This window comes from Medicago sativa, chromosome 4 (genome assembly GCF_051527215.1).
Source record: "Medicago sativa cultivar Bolivia chromosome 4, Bolivia_mono, whole genome shotgun sequence".
Lineage (NCBI taxonomy): Eukaryota > Viridiplantae > Streptophyta > Magnoliopsida > Fabales > Fabaceae > Medicago > Medicago sativa.
Window position 1 is genome coordinate 33908447 of NC_140752.1, and position 20916 is coordinate 33929362.

The 20916-nt window shown below is 37.2% G+C and overlaps 2 protein-coding genes across 2 annotated transcripts; both read left to right on the forward strand.

Moving 5' to 3' along the window:
• The first annotated feature begins 724 nt into the window (after window positions 1-724).
• LOC146928918 (uncharacterized) lies at window positions 725-1641 on the forward strand. Its single transcript, XM_085707163.1, has 2 exons — window positions 725-1202; window positions 1469-1641. The coding sequence occupies exons 1-2, from the start codon at window positions 725-727 to the stop codon at window positions 1639-1641; spliced, it is 651 nt and encodes a 216-aa protein (XP_085563289.1).
• Window positions 1642-14786: 13145 nt separating this feature from the next.
• LOC146928919 (uncharacterized) lies at window positions 14787-15892 on the forward strand. The gene is made up of 2 exons (XM_085707165.1): window positions 14787-15766; window positions 15820-15892. Exons 1-2 carry the CDS (start codon window positions 14787-14789, stop codon window positions 15890-15892), a joined length of 1053 nt encoding a protein of 350 aa, XP_085563291.1.
• Window positions 15893-20916: the final 5024 nt, after the last annotated feature.

Sequence of the window (20916 nt, forward strand, 5' to 3'; positions counted from 1 at the left end):
TTGTAAATTGTATGAGAAAATCCGAGATCTTAACCTTAAATCCACAGAAGTTAATGATGGTATATGGCCGCACAGATTAGAAGTTTCTTGTGATCTACGCTCAAGGATTGTACAAGCAGAGAATACAGACGTAGAACTCCAGAGGAGAATGGGTTATCCGGAATTTTCTATGGCTTCGGATGGAGCGATTTTGTTCGAAGGAAGAATATGTGTTCCAAATGACCTGGAGCTTAAAAGACTGATTTTTGAAGAAGCACACAAGAGTAGTTTCTCGATTCGCCCTGGTGCTACTAAGATGTATCAAGATTTAAAGTGGGAGTATTGGTGGCCTGGCATGAAAACGGATATTGCAGAGTTGTTCATCTCGGAGATTGTCAAGCTACACGGTGTTCCAGTGAGTATTGTGTCCGATAGGGACCCAATATTCACTTTCATCATCCACAGACTGATGGTTAGACAGAGAACCATTCAAGTCCTAGAAGATATGTTGTGTGCTTGCATGTTAGAAGATGGTGGGAGTTGGAATAACCATCTACCTTTGATAGAATTTTCCTACAACAATAGTTACCACTCAAGCATAGGTATGGCGCCTTATGAAGCGTTGTATTGAAGGAAGTGTAGAACTCCTTTATGTTGGGCTGAAGTCGGAGACAAGATCATTATTGGCCCAGAGATCATTCAAGAGACAACTCTGAAAATTAAATCGATTCAGGAAAAGATGAGAATGGCTCAGAGTCGTCAGAAAAGTTATGCGGATAAGAGACGGAGACCTTTAGAGTTTGAGGAAGGAGATCATGTATTTCTAAAAGTCACTCCTAAATTGGGTTTGAGAGGTGTATTCAAAACCAAGAAACTATGTCCCAGGTATGTGGGGCCATTTCAAATACTTAAGCGTGTCGGTCCAGCGGCTTATCAATTAACTTTACCTGCAACTATGTCGGGTTTACACGATGTATTCCATGTTTCTCAGTTGAAGAAGTATATTCCGGATCCTTTCCAGCCAATTGAATTAGACTCTATAGAGTTGAAATCAGACTTGACATTTCAGCCGGAACCAGAAAGAATAGTAGATCGTGATGTCAAATCTCTCCGGACCAAAGAAATTCCTATAGTGAATGTAGTATGGAAAGGTTTGCCGGATGGTGAAGCTACGTGGGAACTTGAATCGGAGATGATGAACCAATACCCGCATTTGTTTTCAGGTACGTTCTAAAATTTCGAGGACGAATTTTTTTTTTAGGTGGGTAGAGTGCAACATCCCACTTTTTCATGATGCGATGTATTACCTGCTAAAGTGTTTCATATGCCATGCTTTGCCATTCCCAAGTGAATTATGTTTACTGGATGTTTAGGGCTTGCAAGTAGGTTCAAGATCGTGGTAAAACTATGAATTATGGAAAAATATGCACATGAACTCAAGAAACTCACTAATGGCGAAATTTCCACGCCATTAGTGAAATTTTTCCAGAACCACTCCAGAGGGATACGCTAATGGCAAAGCACAGCAGGTGGGACTCCAAAATTTTCGCTGATAGCGAAAGTCTCTGGACTTCTGGAGACATTTCGCTAACGGCAATACGTACACCGGTCTTCGCCATTGCTATTTTGATTCCTTACTTGGAGCACTTTCATATCACTTGAGTTCAACCCTAAACTTCTTTATAAACATGAAAACAAAAGACCTCATTACTTGAACGTATAACCTGTTGGAACAAAATGTGTTTAACAATGAACCTTAAAGAGTTTTGATGATAACAAGGTATTAAAAATTGTAAATTGGACTAGCTAATATTTGTTCAAGTGTACATGACCATAGTTAAAAATTTACATCATATAAAGGTTCTGAAGAACAAAAAGAGAGCTAAGGAATCAAGAAAAAGAAGCTTGAAAGCATCTAAAGAAGTGCATCTGAAGAATGATGACATCATCAGAAGCTGAGAGTCATCAGAAGCTGAAAGTCATCAGAAGCTGAAAGTCATCAGAAGCTGATAGTCATCAGAAGCGGATAGTTCAGAAGCGACTTCATCAGAAGCTGAAGCTCATCAGAAGCTGATTATCACCACAAGCTGAAGATTCAAGGATCAACACTTCAAAAGTTGTCTATTGGATTCGAAAACACTGCAGAAGACTAGTGGAACTTTGCAACGGTCATTTTGGTGAAGATTTGAAGGCTTTGGAAGCTTATCTTCAAAAAGCGTTGACATTGTACCTTGTATAAACTGTACAACCACCTTCTCCACTACTCTGTTTTGTGTCCACACTACAAGATAAGAAAACAGCTACAGATTAACAGTTATGCCTGCAAAGATGTTCCTTCACAATGGGAATGGATTTCAAATTGGTTCTTCATAGGACAACAACCAAATCAGGCAAAAGATCATTGGTGAAAGATCAAGCTTCAACAACGACTCTTTGATGTGCTGGCAATTTCACAATGTCTCTTTCACACCTCTATATAAAGGAGTGAAGACTTAGAGATTTTGTAATGCTGAACGAAAGACTCTCAACATTTTTACATGTGTCAAACCTCTGCTGAAATTGTTCTGCATTCACTTAGAATTTTTGTCTCTCAAGTTTTATCTTAGAAATGCTTAAGTCTTAGAGTTTGTATCTGATTTGTTTTGTGAGCACCTCTGATTGTATATCAAGTGTTCAATCTCAAACATTATTCTTTGTAATCTTGTTTGTTTAGAAGTCTCTTACAGTTGTGCTTGAGCATAAAAGTCTCTTGATTGTGTTCTTGAGCATAGGAAGACTCTTGCGAAGTGTGCTTGAGCAAAGGAAGTCTCTTGCTGTGTGCTTGAGCAATTGTAATTAGATATTACATTCTAGTGATATCTCCTTGGAAGTGCAAGGGGGACTGGACTACTTCCGGATTGTGGAAGGAACCAGTATAATTGCTTTGTGTCTTTCTTCTCTCTCTCTCTCTCTCTCTCTCTCTCTCTCTCTCTCTCTCTCTCTCTGTTTTAGTCCGCTGCGTTCAGATTCTGTTTATCACTTTAGAAGCTGGTTCACTTAGCTTCTGATTAGTGTGTTCAATTTTTAGGAGAAAAGAAGAATTTTTCAAAACATAATTCAACCCCCCTTCTTGTGTTTTTCTCACCTTCAATTAGTATCTAGAGCCTTGGTTCTGTTGAAAACACCTAACAGTGTAACAGTCCAAGATCTGAGAAAAACATGTCTAGTGGACCATCTGGCTCTGGATCTGGGCCTGACCATACTGCTGTTGGACATGATTATGACAACAACAAGAAATCCAGTGTTGGAAAGATTCCAAAGTTCAACGGAGACCCTGAAGAATTCTCTTGGTGGAAAACCAACTTTTATAGTTATGTCATGAGTTTAGACGAAGAACTTTGGGACATACTAGAAGAAGGAGTTGGTGATGACTTGGTTCTTGATGAAGAAGGAGCTGCTGTTGATAGAAAGAAACATACTCCTGCTCAGAAAAAGATCTACAAGAAGCATCATATCATCAGGGGAGCACTTGTCACTGCTATTCCTAAAGCAGAGTACATGAAGATGAGTGACAAGTCAACTGCTAAAGCAATGTTTACTTCTCTTTGTGCTAACTATGAAGGCAGCAAGAAGGTCAGAGAAGCAAAGGCTATTATGCTTGTACATCAGTATGAGTTGTTCAAGATGAAGGATGATGAAACTATTAAGGAGATGTACTCAAGGTTTCAAACCTTAGTCTCTGGACTACAGATATTGAAAAAGAGCTATGTTGCTTCTGATCATGTGAGCAAGATACTCAGGAGTCTGCCTGCTAGATGGATACCAAAGGTGACTGCCATTGAGGAAGCTAAAGATTTAAACACTTTAAGTGTCGAAGATCTTGTTAGTTCTCTCAAAGTTCATGAGTTAAGTCTTAATGAACATGAGTCTACTGAGAAGAGTAAATCAATAGCCCTTCCATCCAAAGGCAAGTCATCAAAAGCTCTCAAAGTGGTTGAATCTGAAGAAGAAGAATCATCATGTTCAGATTCTGAACCAGATGCTGCTGAGATGGATATGCTCTCCAACAGACTTCAGTATCTGGCTAAGAAGAATAGGAAGTTTCTGACCAAAAGGAGTAACTCCAGAAGCTCAAGGAAAGAAGATCAGAAGGGATGCTTCAACTGTAAGAAGCCTGGACATTTCATTGCCGATTGCCCTGATCTTCAGAAGGAAAAATCAAAGGACAAGTCAAAGAAGTCAACATTCAAACCAAGCAAATTTAAGAAGCAGATTAAGCAGAGTTTAATGGCAACATGGGATGAATTGGGAAGTGAATCTGGATCTGATAAAGAGAAAGCTGATGAAGATGCAAAGATAGCTGATGGGCTGGTAGCAACAACAACTTCAGAAGCTGGATCAGATTCAGACACAGAAGATGAAAACGAGGTATATTCCAAAATTCCCAGAAATGAACTTGTTGAGTCACCTAAAGAACTTCTTACACATTTTGAAGTAAGAACCAATGAGTTGAAGGATTTAAAAGAAAAATATGTTGATTTAATGAAACAACAAAAATCAACTCTATTGGATCTGAAAGCTTCTGAAGAAGGACTTAGGGGCTTTGAATGAAAAACCTTTAAGCAACCATGAAATTGCTCTTGAGGATTTTATCATGTCTGGTATTGACAGAAGCAGAGTGGCTTCAATGATATACAACATTTACAAAAACAATGGCAAAGGGATTGGCTTTTCAGGAGGGAAAACTAATGAAATCAATCTCAAGCATGTTGTGAATGCATCAAGGACGGATTGAAAACCTTCTTTGTACCTGAAGGTGTTGAGTTGGAAACTGTTGTTCAATCAGAACCTGAAGTTTCTGGCTCTAAGGCTAAGATTACTTCAAAGCCAAAGAACTCTAAGCCAAAGGCTATGATCAACTCTGATTCAAAGACTTCAAAGATCAAGATTCTAAAGAGATCAGAACCTGTTCCTCAGAGTCTGGTGAAACCAAAATCTGAGGATCTGAAGTCTAAGTTTCAGAAGAAGATAGTTACTGCTTCTGAAGTGAAGAGTAAAACTTCTAGTACTAACCTGAGAGGACCCATAAGACAATGGGTACCTAAATCTGAAAATGTCAATATTGCAGATATGTCTAAGAGCAAAGGTGAAACAAAGATCATGGTACCTAGACAGAGGTTGCTCAAGACACATGACAGGAGAGAAGTCAATGTTCCTCAACCTAACAATGAAAGAAGGAGGAAGTGTGAAATTTGGAGGCAACCAGTCTGGCAAGATCATAGGTACAGGAACTATTGGTAATTCCTCTACCTCAATTAATAATGTATGGTTGGTAGATGGTCTTAAACATAACCTTTTGAGCATTAGTCAATTTTGTGACAATGGTTATGATGTGTTATTTGAGAAAGCCAACTGTATTGTAATCAAGAAGGTAGAGAATGTTTACAAAATCAATTTTTCTCAACTGGCTGACTATAAGGTAATTTGCCTTCTGTCAGTGAATGATAAGAAATGGATGTGGCACAGAAGGTTGGGACATACTAACTGGAGATTAATCTCTAAGCTTAGTAAGTTACAACTTGTCAAAGGCCTACCAGACATTGACTATCATTCAGATGCACTCTGTGGTGCATGTCAGAAAGGAAAAATTGTGAAATCATCTTTTAAAACAAAAGACATTGTCTCAACCTCCAGACCCTTAGAACTACTCCATATTGATTTATTTGAACCAGTCAGTACTGCATCCTTATATGGAAGTAAATATGGATTAGTCATTGTTGATGATTATAGCAGATGGACTTGGGTAAAATTCCTAAAGAGTAAAGATGTTGCTTGTGATGTATTCAGTAGTTTCTGCACTCAAATTCAATCTGAAAAAGAAACAAAGATTTTGAAAATCAGAAGTGATCATGGTGGAGAGTTTGAAAATGAGCCATTTGAAGCTTTTTGTGAAAAACATGGAATTGTCCATGAATTCTCTTCTCCTAGAACTCCACAACAAAATGGGGTTGTAGAAAGAAAGAATATAACTTTACAAGAAATGGTCAGAACCATGATCCATGAAAACAATATAGCAAAACATTTTTGGGCAGAAGCAGTGAATACAACATGTATGTCCAGAATAGGATCTATATCAGACCTATCTTGGAGAAAACAGCATATGAACTCTTTAAAGGAAGAAAACCCAATATCTCTTACTTTCATCAATTTGGATGTACATGTTACATTCTGAATAACAAGCTCTACCTAAAGAAATTTGATGCCAAGGCCCAAAGAGGAATCTTCTTAGGTTACTCTGAAAGGTCAAAGGCATACAGAGTGTATAATTCAGAAACACTTTGTGTTGAAGAATCTATGCACGTTAAATTTGATGACAAAGAGCTTGAAGATAAAACTTCAAAGCAAGGTGAAAGTTATGCAGAGATACAGGTTCCTGAAGATACTCCAAAACCTAATCAGATAGCTGAATCTGAAGAAAGTCCAGAAGCTGAACCCACATCAGAAGCACAAGATGAAGCTGCTTCTGATGAAGCACAAGACGGCTCACATCAAGCAGATCCTCCCAGAAACACATTCAAGCACAAGTCTTCACATCCAGAGGAGTTAATCATTGGAAACAAAGATAGTCCAAGAAGAACAAGATCATACTTCAGACAAGAAGGTTCAATGATTGGACTGATCTCAATGATTGAACCTACAACAGTTGATGAAGAACTTTCAGATGATGGATGGATCTTAGCTATGCAAGAAGAGTTGAATCAATTTCAAAGAAATGATGTGTGGGATCTGGTATCCAAACCTCAGCACAAGAACATTATTGGAATAAAATGGGTATTCATAAACAAGTTGAATGAGCAAGGAGAAGTAACAAGAAACAAAGCAAGACTTGTTGCACAAGGTTACAGTCAACAAGAAGGCATTGATTACACTGAAACAGTTGCTCCAGTTGCAAGATTGGAAGCAATCAGGTTACTTCTTTCCTATGCAGTTAATCATGGCATAATATTATATCAAATGGATGTCAAGAGTGCATTTCTTAATGGTGTCATGGAAGAAGAAGTGTATGTAAAACAACCTCCTGGTTTTGAGGATATTAAATATCCTGATCATGTTTTTAAACTGAAGAAATCACTATATGGCTTGAAACAAGCTCCCAGAGCTTGGTATGATAGACTAAGTAATTTCTTAATCAAAAATGATTTTAAAAGAAGACAGGTTGACACAACACTCTTCAGAAGGACCCTTGGAAAAGATATTCTTGTTGTGCAGATATATGTTGATGATATAATATTTGGTTCTACTAATGCATCTCTTTGCAAGGAGTTCTCTAAGTTAATGCAGGATGAATTTGAAATGAGCATGATGGGAGAGCTGAAGTTCTTCCTAGGCATTCAAATCAATCAATGCAAAGATGGAGTCTATGTTCATCAATCAAAGTATACAAAGGAGCTTCTGAAGAAGTTCAAGCTTGAGGATTGTAAAGTGATGAACACTCCAATGCATCCTACGTGCACCTTAAGCAAAGAAGATGAATGAGCTAAAGTAGATCAGAAGTTGTACAGAGGTATGATTGGTTCCTTATTATACCTCACTGCATCTAGGCCAGATATTTTATTTAGTGTATGCTTGTGTGCAAGGTTCCAATCAGATACTAGAGAATCTCATATGACTGCTGTCAAGAGAATCTTCAGGTATTTGAAGGGAACAACTAATCTTGGACTCCTTTATAGGAAATCCTTAGATTATAAGCTAATTGGATTCTGTGATGCTGACTATGCTGGTGATAGGATTGAAAGAAAGTCAACCAGTGGCAATTGTCAATTTCTAGGTGATAATCTTATATCCTGGGCTAGCAAAAGACAAACAACTATTGTTATGTCTACAGCAGAAGCAGAATACATTTCAGCTGCAAGTTGTTGTACACAACTACTTTGGATGAAACATCAGTTGGAAGACTATCAGATAATTGCTAACAGTATTCCCATTTATTGTGATAATACTGCTGCTATTTGTTTGTCTAAAAATCCAATTTTGCATTCAAGAGCTAAGCATATTGAAATCAAACACCATTTTATCAGAGATTATGTTCAAAAAGGAATTTTAGATATACAATTCATTGATACTGAGAATCAATGGGCTGATATATTTACTAAGCCTTTAACTGTTGAAAGATTTGATTTTATAAAGAAAAATTTGAACATGCACTTTGTGTCTGATTAAATACTTGCTTGCTCCTGAATAGGATTTTAGGTTCTGAAGTCCGTTCAGAAGCTATGGTCCATCAGAAGCTCTTTATTGAGGTTCTGAGGAAAATACGCTTATGATGATGACGTCAGCATCTGAAGTCCAGAAGCTGGATTTTATGCTTCTGAATAGCGGAGTTAGTGGAAACGCTGGAAGTTACTTTTTGTAGTAACACTGGCCCACTAACTTAGCAGTTACTTTGAGAACTTCTGACTTGGCTTATCTGTATTGGTGTATAACTTAAATGGGCAATGATGATTTTAAAAGCTTTGAAAGTACTTTCACGCGCCCCCAATGTCATTAATGTTATGTTTGTTTGTCTCTTTTGAATTGCAATCGTTTTTACTCTTAACACATTGTCAATTCACACACTACTCACTTCACAACAAACACTTTGCTTTCAAACCTCTTGTGAAGTAAGCGCAATTCTCATAACCCTAGAACCCTTAATCCTCTTCATCTTCTTCATCATTCAATGGCATCCTCAAGTTCGAAACAACAAAACGTTCAAGAATCTACTTCAAACATGTAACGACAAGATGCTCTAGAATCTGGGTTAACTATCAAACTAAAGACCATGTCCATTCCAGCAGAATCCTTGATTGTTCAAAAGGAAACACCTTTTAACTTCGCTTCTCTAGAGAAATACGATGTGAACATGGAAGCTTACATCAAACCTCAGAAGTTACATGGTTGTTTTCATATGTTAAATGGATCAAAATATGAGAATCTGGTAAAAGACTTTTGGTTAAGGGCTGAAGTGTACGACATGGAAGCTGCAAAGGTGGAAGAGAAAAGAGCTGTAGAGAAAGACTCTTGTTTAAAAGGGAAGACTAGAGAAGAAATGGGTTTGAAACCCTTTGAAGGATTGGAGATTAGGTCAGCAGTGATGGGTATTCCAATAACCATCACGGAAAGAGCTATTGCTAAAGCCTGCAGGGTATCTTCAAAAGGGTATTTCAAGTGGGATGTCAAGGATGATGTCCTATTAGAAAGCTATGTAAGATTATTCTGCAAAGGAAATCCAAAGGCTAAGACTACTGAAATGGAGACTTGCCACAGACTGCTCCTAAAGTTCAGTGCTAATTGCTTCTTTCAAAGAGGATGAGGAGCTGATCAACCCAACAAGGATCATCAACTAGCCTTATACTCCATGGCTACTTTTAAGAGGATTGACCTTCCAAAATACCTCTTGCACCATATGTGCTGGGCTATCAAAGAAGGTATCAGCAGGGAAAGGAAACAAGTACCTTGTGGAAGGCTTCTGTCAGAAATCTTTCACCAAGGAAAGCTGTTAGAGACTCTGAAGAGATACAAAGAAGCATCTGATAGCTGTTTCAAAGTTATCACTTCTGACCGTATCTTAAATAGCAAGTCCCTGTATGCTATGAAGATCATCGACAAACCCCTTGTTGATGAGAAGTGGATAGAATTAACAACAACTGAGTCAGAACCTCTGAAGAACTTTCCCTCAATTATTCAAGAAAACAATCATGTAGTCCTGGCCAGTCTGGTAGCTGCTCATGCCAGAGAATCAGGAGTTAACAATGAAGCTGTTGTTGCTGCTCCTAATGTTGTTGTTGCTTCTATTCCAAAGAAAAGAAGAGGAAAAGCAGAGCGCGTTATCACCAAAGAACAACCGGATGAAGCTTTTGAAGCAATAGAAAAAGGAGAGCATGAGCCCAAGAAGAAGAAGGCTCCTCTTCAGATGGTATGTCCAAAGTTTGAAGTGACTCCAACTATGAAAAGGATGGATAAGGAATGTGCTGATGATTTTAAAGCAAATAAGCAAGATTTGAAAGCTCAGTATGAACTAGAAAGAGATGAGAAGCTCAAATCTCTTGGCTTAGAAGACTGTGATAAATACTACAAGGAGAAACTGGCTGAAGTCAGGGAAATTGCTGGTAAGGCTGCTGAAGATGATGCAGGCGAAGAAATGATGATTTTTGTGGAGAAAGCTCCTGAAGCAGAAGCATCAGAAGCAGTTCAAGTAGCTTAGGGAGAGAATCAAGGAACCGCAGAAGCTGATGCTTTAGGATCTGCTTCAGCAGAAGCTTATAACTATATCAAGGTACTTCAGATTCCAAACCCCTCTATACCTGTCTCACCCTCTCAACCAGCCTCTTCATCACAAACACCTGCACCTGAACAAGTAGAAGACAATTCTGTCTTAGAGAATCTAGTTAACCACTATTCAGGTGAACTTTCAAAGGAAAACCTTAACTCAGAACAAGCCCCTGAAACAGCTTCTGAAGCAGTTGCTTCTGATAAAGTTGTTTCAGATAGCCCCCAACAACATACACCAGAACCACAAAAGACTTCATAACCCCAACAACAACCAACCAACACTCACATTGACCCATAACCTGACCCTCAACCAGAACAAACATCACCCCAACCTACAGATGTCATCAAACCATCATCCCCAAACAACCCCCCTACTGTCACTTTAATGGATGTTGACAATGATCCTTTAGTTAACTTCCAAGCCTCAACTTCAACTACACAAATTAACCCTGACCAACCATCCTCATCTACCCAATCTGTTCAACACCTCATCATTCCAACATCTGAACCTGTTCAAGACCTTTCTCTTAGTGCTTCTGACCAACCCCCAGAACTAGAAATCCTTGAACAACCACCCCAAGACATCCTGGAATCTGAATACATTGTAACTGAGCAACTCAAAATAAGTTCAGAGATGCAAGATCTGATCCAGCTCATAGCATTGATTGACCTGCCAGTTGCTTATGAGGAACAATGGTCATCTTTGAAGAAGAAAGCTACTGATTTGATAGATGTTGTAAGCAAAAAGTGTCTCAGGACCAAAACTGCTACTGTTAGAAGATTTCTGGAGAATCTGATATCAGCTGAGCAAGTTAGAACTCCAATGCTGCTCCTGGCAAATGAGCCTTTCTACTCAGAAGCAGACTATGTGACAAGGGAAGCTAGAATTTTCAAGATGGTGAAATAGAAGCTGGCCAAGCAACAGGAGGAATCAAAGGCAAGGGAAGTCACTCTTCTTCAGAGGCAAAAGGCTCTTGAAGAAATAGTGAAGAAGCAAGCTGAGCAAATGGAGAGAATGATGAACATGATGCAATACAACAACAACTACCCAAACCTTAGTTGCACACCTTAGTAGTTTGTTTTTGTTGATTTATGTTTTGCTTTTGAACATCCTTTGCTTATAAATGAGTTTGTTCTTATACATATTGCTTTGTTATTTTACTTTGCTCTGATTTACTTCATTTTATTACTGCTCTGATTATACTGTGATAAGATTATAGGTTCTGATTATAGTTATACTCTCTTCATATTTGAGTTTTTCTCAATATCTTTTTGCTAATGACAAAAGGGGGAGTATATGTGATAGTATTTAAAGGCTCTGAGCCCCATTAATGATATTTGAAAAATATTTTGAAAAACTTCTATCATTTTTACCTGAAAGGTATAAGCTATGAACGAAAGAAGGAGTATCAAATTTCAAATAAAATTAAATTGACCATTCTTCTTATCTATAATCTACTTCTTTTCATTTTAATTTAAGCTCTGATATTATTATTGTGCGCTCAATGAATTTAATTAACCTGGATAGAACTTAGGGGGAGCTTACAAACCTCACCTTAAAGACTATCAGACCCAGGGGGAGTTAGAGCTTACTAACCTCAGACTCTAAGCTTACAAACCTCAGAACCCCAAAGTCAACTTGTTAATTAGATTAACAACAATTGATCAATTTTAAATACTATTGTTTGTCATCATCAAAAAGGGGGAGATTGTTGGAACAAAATGTGTTTAACAATGAACCTTAAAGAGTTTTGATGATAACAAGGTATTAAAAATTGTAAATTGGACTAGCTAATATTTGTTCAAGTGTATAGGACCATAGTTAAAAATTTACATCATATAAAGGTTCTGAAGAACAAAAAGAGAGCTAAGGAATCAAGAAAAAGAAGCTTGAGAGCATCTGAAGAAGTGCATCTGAAGAATGATGACGTCATCAGAAGCTGAGAGTCATCAGAAGCTGAAAGTCATCAGAAGCTAAAAGTCATCAGAAGCGGATAGTTCAGAAGCGACTTCATCAGAAGCTGAAGCTCATCAGAAGCTGATTATCACCACAAGCTGAAGATTCAAGGATCAACACTTCAAAAGCCGTCTATTGGATTCGAAAACACTGCAGAAGATTAGTGGAACTTTGCAACGATCATTTTGGTGAAGATTTGAAGGCTTTGGAAGCTTATCTTCAAAAAGCGTTGAGATTGTACCTTGTACGAACTGTACAACCACCTTCTCCACTACTCTGTTTTGTGTCCACGCTACAAGACAAGAAAACAGCTCCAGATTAACAGCTATGCCTGCAAAGATGTTCCTTCACAATGGGAATGAATTTCAAATTGGTTCTTCATAGGACAACAACCAAATCAGGCAAAAGATCATTGGTGAAAGATCATGCTTCAACAACGACTCTTTGATGTGCTGGCAATTTCACAACGTCTCTTTCACACCTCTATATAAAGGAGTGAAGACTTAGAGATTTGGTAATGTTGAACGAAAGACTCAACATTTTTACAAGTGTCAAACTTCTACTGAAATTGTTCTGCATTCACTTAGAATTTCTGTCTCTCAAGTTTTATCTTAGAAATTCTTAAATCTGTATCTGATTTGTTTTGTGAGCACCTCTGATTGTATATCAAGTGTTCAATCTCAAACATTATCCTTTGTAATCTTGTTTGTTTTGAAGTCTCTTGCAGTTGCGCTTGAGCATAGAAGTCTCTTGATTGTGTTATTGAGCATAGGAAGACTCTTGTGAAGTGTGCTTGAGCAAATGAAGTCTCTTGCTGTGTGTTTGAGAAATTGTAATCAGATATTACATTCTAGTGAAATCTCCTTGGAAGTGCAAGGGGGACTGGACTACTTCCGGATTGTGGAAGGAACCAGTATAATTGCTTTATGTCTTTCTTCTCTCTCTCACTCTCTGTTTTATTCTGCTGCGTTCAGATTCTGTTTATCACTTCAGAAGCTGTTTCACTTAGCTTCTGATCAGTGTGTTCAGTTTATAGGAGAAAAGAAGAATTTTTCAAAACACAATTCAACCCCCCTTCTTGTGTTTTTCTCACCTTCATAACCTACAACCCTAGACATCAGTTATTAAAAGAGGAATGGAAAGGCATGAGAAGCACATAAACTCAAGTCATAATAAAGTATATTGAGATAGTTATATCTAAGTGTGAAAGGGTAGGAATTTATAAAGGTATGGAAACCTTAGAACCTCGACCTAGAGGTCGTGAAGCATGTAGAAAGCACAAATATAGACATAGTATGATTATGATAAATGCTTGCATATGAATGAAATGATGTAGGTGTTGCGGCTCTCGTTATCCACACTAGAGGGATGCGAGGGGTTTCTTTCATGGAAACAGAATAAGCTCCGCAAGGAGGGCCTGCACGGCATTGAGGACGTCCGACGAGCCTTAGCTATGCACTCTTCGGCTATGTATGTATTCGGGGTTACTCCACCCGGAACAATCCGTAAAACGAACTCAGATAATTGAATGTTACACATTATTATGATATGTATGATATGTTTAAGGTAAGCAAAGATATGACAAGATATGATACAAGTATAGCTCTAAAGGAACGACCTAGTACCCCGCACGGTCGTTTAGGTATGCAAAGAATTCACACACGTATAATCAACCAATCGGTTGTAATGTAGACACGTGGTAACCGTTGGTTTATCCCCAAAGTTACCACTAGCCTAGGATGTAGATAGAACTCACTGAGACGTTATGTCTCATTCCGTTCCTTCTTTTGTTCAGGTTCACAGGTTGCAAGTGGTAAAGGTAAGGAGAAAGCTTTGGATTGATCGTGCTTCGTGGATGCAACTTTGTGTCTTTCTAGTTGATGCATATGTTATATTATATGATGTGTTGTAATGAACTTTGTAATCAAGTTTCGTACGACTAACTTTGTGTAAATAATGTAACATATGACTGAAGTGACCTTTGTACTCAAACTTCCGACTTATGTCGTCTCCGTATTGTATAATTAATGTATCCAGTACTGATTATAACGCGTGTATTTATTATTCTAGACACCTTTAAATACGGGCGTTACAATTTGGTATCAGAGCCTGGTTGTTTCAGATCGTGCCTTGGGTTATTAAGAGTACAATCCAATCAACTAGTTGTTCTCTTTGAGTTTAGGATGTTCATTCTCATTGTTATATTTAGTTGAAATTGATCACTTTGACTTAAATATGACAGTTAGAGCAAAATGTTCGGAGAACGAAGAGGACGTGTAACCAAAATGTTGAAGGGTATGTTAATCCTAACGCTAATATGTGGGCACAGATGATGCAGCAGAATCAGCAAATGATGCAAATGATGCAACAACAGATCCAGCAAAATGCTCAATCTCAATAACAATGGGTTGTAGCTATGCAACAGGGTCCAGGTGTTCATCAGCAGTATCCTCCACCACCAGTCATCAGAAATCCAGCTTTCCGGGAGTACAATCGAAATCATCCCCCGGAATTCATTGGTCACGGTGAACCATAAGAAGCTAAGAGGTGGATCAAACACATGGAGAAGATTTTCCGTATGGCTGAATGTACTGAAGAAGAGAAGGTGATTTTTGCTACCAATCAGTTCAGAGGCGCAGCGGAAGACTGGTGGGATACCGCTCAACGCCGAATGATAACCAGTGGCATGGAGATGAACTGGGATAATTTCAAGCGGATAATGTTAGAGAAGTACCTCTCCGTGTCATATAAAATTAAGAAGGAACAAGAATTCCTCCAGCTGAAGCAGGGCAATATGTCAGTGACGGAATTCACTAGAAAGTTTGATGAGTTATCTCACTACTCTACTCACAATGAGTATGCAGGCAATGAAATATGGAAAGTAAATCAGTACAGGCATGCTCTGAGGGGTAAAATCTATGTGGTGGTTAGTCAGCACAGGTTGACAAGCTTCGATGAACTAGTGCATAATAGTCTAGAAGCTGAAAGGGGTTTCGACAAGGCGGTTAGAGAGGGTTCCACAACTTTTGATAGAAGGAGAGACAACTTTGTTGATAGGCACCATGAGAAATTAAAGCCAAAGGGTTCTCTTCAGAATGGGAAGCAGACTGGTTCACCCAGACCTACCACAAATTGCAAGAAATGTGGAAGAGCTCATTTTAGAGAATGCAGGTTAGGTACCGACTCTTGCTTTGCATGTGGACAGGCGGAACACTATGTAGCAAATTGTCCAAATAGGAGGAACAAAGGCATGGACGTAGATACCACTATGAGCAAGGGCAGGGTGTATTCACTGGATGGGAAGAAAGCTCAAGCTAATGATGACTTGATCGGTGGTATGTGTTTTCTCGATCAAAACCCTATTAGAGTTTTATTTGATTGTGGTGCAACATGTTCTTTCATTTCATTCCAATGTGTTGAAGCTCTCCAATTATCTATCTCATTACTAAATCCTCCCATGATGGTGACTACGGCCACAGATGGAGGGATTGTAGCAAAATATGTTTGTGAGAATTGTCCTATCACCGTATCTAGTAAGACGTATTATATAGATTTAGTATGTCTTCCTATTAAACAACTTGATGTGATATTAGACATGGATTGGCTTTCAGCAAATCATGTGTATATAGGGTGTGCAGAGAAGAGTATTTACATGCCTACCAGTAATACGGTGGCGCTTATAATAGTCTCGCCACCATCGAAAGAATGCCTAAGTGCATGAAGTAGATAAAGCAAATGAAATGGGCTTGAAAACAAGCATTCGTTTCTCAGCTTTGCATAAAGCTGACCTCCAAAGGTGTTCTATCATTGGTAGCTTCAGGTCATCTACGCTTTGGAACAAAGAAGTAGGCTTAGGCTGAACTAACCCAAATTGTCTAGCAACATGATTTGGCTGGTAGCCATATAACCCATAAGGACCACCAGCGGTGAGCCTGGTAGACAGAAGTGTGGGAGTCAAGTAGGCTTCCCAAATGGCATTAGTTTCTGCCTCATCCTCGACAGAAGTTGCTGGAAATTCTTTCTTAAACCAAGTTGGTCCTCGAAGTCTGACAGTAAATGGAGCCATAGCAGGAGTAAAAGTATCACACTCTAGAAGGGTATTAAAAGCAATAGAGAATAGATCTTGAGAAGTCCTATTGCCATATTGGAGCATAGCCAGACCTATGCCTTCGATAGGGCTATCTTCATATGCTTTCTTAAGACGAGTAGGAAGTGTAACAGCCAGTTTTGTCCTAAAAGTGGCCAAGAGCCACAATTGAAACAACCAGATAGGACCAGGAATAATTAGGCTTCCTCGAGATGACTATTCTTTAATGTTGATCACTGCTTGGTTCAGGTTTTCATACAGAGATCCTAAAATAAGTTTGCTTAGGCAAATGTTTTTGCCTTCATGTAATCGAATGGCTAAAGTTGTTAATCTCTTAGGGATCTGGATAGATCTTGAACAGAAAATAAACCTAGGTAACCAACAAGTTAAAAAGGCAATGTGTTCTGTGTCAGAGACTTCGGTAGTCAAGGTGTCATGATGGTCTATGGCAAAGTTACCATAAGCAGACCTGGTAAAATCGAAAGAGAATTCTGACTGTTGGTCATCAGGATCGAAGGTTTGGCCAGTAGGTTTGAGGCCAGTTATGCCTGCGACATCAAGCAGAGTAGGCGTAAGCATACCGCATTTCAAGTGTAGGTTGTTTGTTGAAGGGTTCCAAAAATGTAAGGCAGCAATTATCAGTTCATTATGGTACTTAGGTCCTAGCCTAGATAGCTGAATAAGGTCAAAGATTCCTATATCTTTCCAAAATTGACCTTTTTTCTTTTCTAATTTATCTAGCCAGCCAATGTAAGGGTCATTTTCACCAATTTTTGGCTCCGTTCTGAACTTAGACTTCAAGAAACTTAGGTCGTATGGACCTTTAGTAAAAATTAAAGGTGGTTGTTCTTCTAGACATGGAAAAACAACATTAAGACCTTTTGGGGTTTTTTTGTCTAGGGGAAGTGGCCCTAATAATGCATGTGGTGATTTAGGGCAAGAGATAATTACCTGGGATTTCCAGATTTTCTCTTCAGCTTCTTTAATGTCTGGTTCTTCGGTGAATACAGGAGCACCAACGGAAAATTCCTTGGAAAAATTAATAGGCTCGTTGCGATTAACAGCCTTTGAGGAAGATCTTTATGCGTTCGTCATGATTAGAAATGTTTGTCAAATTAAAAGATGAATGGAATGGTGTAATTTTTCTGGAAAATGAAGTTTTGAGAAAGGGTTTTTCTTGGTTTCTTTTTGAAGAAGAAGATTGAACAGTAAAAAGGGAAAGCTTGGAAAGTGAGAAGGTAAAGGTAAAACCTTTATGTTTTATAGCCTTTTGATCTACACATGTTTCAACATCTTGTGTTGACGGTTTTCTACAAAGTGGTAGTTCCCAAAGACTGGAATGTGGCCCACTAACTATGGTGGGGACACCAAAATCTTATTTTTTTTTTTAATTGTTTCTCCGAACGGATGACGTCATTCAAGTTCAAAATGTCGAATAAATTGAAGTATATTCATCGGGGTCAGAAACATCTTTCTCTCCCTATCAATAAGATGAGTCGACAATGACGTTTCTGGGGGGCAATTTGTTAGCCTATAATTTTAAAGGCTATCATTAAATGTAGTCAAAGAGAATTGACCTTATCATCGAAGAAATAGAAAAGTTAACTCTGAGGTTTTTTATCGAAGTTGGGTTTGCTGGGAGCACGTGTTCCGGTTCAACGAACGAGACCTATCGAGAGACGGTTATTTTGGATAAGGACATCTTCGAAGTTGCTAGTTTTCTATAGTTATAAGTTTGAATTCGAATTTAGGTAGTTACTTCTATTTGTATAAATAGTAGTTTTTCTGATGAAAAAGTGGTCACAATTCAATCATACAAAACTTACACTCAAATTATCCGTATGGAAGCGAGAAACGAGTCACAAGTTGCAATGTATGAATCTGTGTACCAATTTACATTCAATCAATGCAATTTACATTTGTCCTTTTAAAATGTCTTTACATTTTACTTGTTTCTTTTGAGCAATTCAAAGTTATTTTACATAACAAACTTTGATTGGATTCAACTGGGTTGAGTTCGATTGTTTTTATCATTTTTGTTTATTTAAATCTTTCAAGAACATTTACAATTTCCTAGAAATAACAAAAGCACAAATATGCTCCTAAGATTTATTGGTTGATCTTGCAAGTAACTACGTTTAAACTAGCGGTTGTTTACCAAAAATTAGTGTAAACAACTATAGGATAGGATAGGATAGGATAGGATAGGATTAGGTTAAGTAGGTGGATTAGAGTGTTTTTATTTAGGGGTAAAATCGAGATTTCCTCAAGTAGGGTTAGGGATTTGTGGCTGCAAACTTCACAGGCATTTAGAATAACTAGACTGCCGACCCGTGCGACGCACGGGCCTTATGTGTTAATATATGTTACAGTAAATAAATATTTCTTCGAAAACATATCAACGCTAAAAATAATATATTAAAAATTGAAAAAAAAATATACATTATCCACGTTAGCCAAAATCAAAGAGACTTTAAAAAAAATGGAATAGGTTTCAAACTCACATACCATACACCAATGTCAACAAAAATATACATATGCATGGTCATGTCAACATTTTTAGTTAATAGATATTTAAGAATTAGAAACATTGAAGATTAATACGGTAGCGTCACTGTACATCGAAGGTATGCGCTCTGACATCACAATATTTATTTTTTTCCAAGGAGGCATAAAATCCCCGAATTTTATAGATATGTTTTCCTTGATTAATTTTATCATAGTAGCCCACTAAAAATCGACATTAAAAATGGTATACTCAAATATAAGCATAACCTTCCCTACTTGATTTGGAACTATCCAATTGAATTTGGGCTATTATATATAAGCAAATGCAATTAAAGTTGGGAGTGTATTGTCAACTGAACTTCAAATTGAAGTACAATGTTTTGTTTTTAATACTAATATTTCATTCTTAAACAATTGAATATATCCATTTAATCAATTCAATGCTATTATCTCTCCATTATCGAAACGTTTGTTTTCATTCTTTACCTTATGAACATGATGAACTCAATATGATTTTATTGTGAGTGAGAGGACAAAATTGGAATTAGGATGTAAAAATAAGGGTAAAATAGACAAATTGAGTATTAAGGTTAAGGAATAGGGTTTGGAGACTAAGTATGAAAAGAAACTGCTATGTGGTGATCGAAAGAAACAAATAATAATGAAAAGGAATTGTTATGTGGTAATTGAAAGAAAAAATAATACTGAAAAGGAACTGCTATAAAAAAAAAAAGGAATTTCAATGGCGTTAGTGACTTTAAAAAAAATGAATTTTTCATGTGCTACCTGATTCAATTCCTTGCAAATCTTTTTTTAATAAAAATTAATTAGGTCCGCCAAAAGGGGTGGGGTTATGGTTATTAGGTTCAATTGCATGATGGTGAGAAATGATTTAGGGATTGTGAGATTGAAAGAAATATGACCGAAGATTTTGGTTGAATACATAACATTGAATCAATCACATGTCATAAAAAATATTAGTGCCTTGTTGGTAAAAGTTGTGAATTAGAAGCATGTGGTACGTAGTTCAATCCCTAATAGGATTTTTTCATAAAAGGAGGGAAAAAAAGGTAGGGTTTAGGGATAAAATTGGAATTGGGTTGTAAAAATAAGGGTAAAATAGAAAAATTAAGTATTAGGGTTAGGAAATAGGGTTTGGAGACTTATTAGGATTTATAGATAGATAGATAGATAGATTTTTTTCTATTTTTCAATAATATATTATAAGTATGTGGCATAGGATGTGGGTATCTGAGAGGGCAAAGGCTACGGTGCATGATCTTCATGGATCTCCTACCGGTACATGACTTGATTTTTTTTTGTTGCAAAAGGGATGTGATCCATTGGATATAAGTTGAATACTTTCAATGGTTGAGATTAGTAGGTCAATTGACCCACTATGATTGTATTCTTTTTAACATATATATTAATTTAATAAATGCAATTGATTTTGGATTCAATTTTCAAAAAGGGTGTTTTTGTCATTGTTGAAAAATTGAAAAAATTTCCAGCAACCTATTACATTACATCTATTCTCTTTTAGTGAAAATCCTAGCAAGCAATGTTCATATTCAACCATAACCTCCTTATTAAGGATTTAATATTTTTTTTTCATCCATTCTTTTGTCTTAATAAATAAAATTGCATATTTGAAGAGTTTGGCCACTATCGTGGTTTTATAACTAGAGTTAAAATGCTTATTTTTGGTTTGATACAACCAATGTATGAATCTAACGGATGGTTTTCATGGAAGTTTTTACAAAATAAAAGCTCGTAAAGAAAATTTAGTGTTATTTGGTACTAACATACACACAGAAGACTAAATATTTTTCTAGAATCAGATTTATGTTTTTTGTTTATTTAGAATCTATCCTTGAATTAAACTAAGAATATTTAAATAATACATGAATTTATGATGTTTGCATTTTATAGAGATTATTTTGGAGGACTAAAAGTATCCATTTTTTGTAAAATGATTTCAAAATAGGGACTATTTTTAGAAACTATAATATTTTGGATGACTAAAATTACCATTAAAATTTTATTGGAACTAAACCTAAAAACTCATGATTTTGTAGAGACTAAACATATTTAA

Coding starts and splice junctions, on each gene's coding strand:
- LOC146928918 (XM_085707163.1), top strand. CDS start 725: ATGGCTCAGAGTCGTCAGAAAAGTTATGCGGATAAGAGACGGAGACCT. Junction 1,203..1,468: donor ATACCCGCATTTGTTTTCAG/GTACGTTCTAAA, acceptor AAATTTTTCCAG/AACCACTCCAGAGGGATACG.
- LOC146928919 (XM_085707165.1), top strand. CDS start 14,787: ATGGAGAAGATTTTCCGTATGGCTGAATGTACTGAAGAAGAGAAGGTG. Junction 15,767..15,819: donor ATCACCGTATCTAGTAAGAC/GTATTATATAGA, acceptor ATGTGATATTAG/ACATGGATTGGCTTTCAGCA.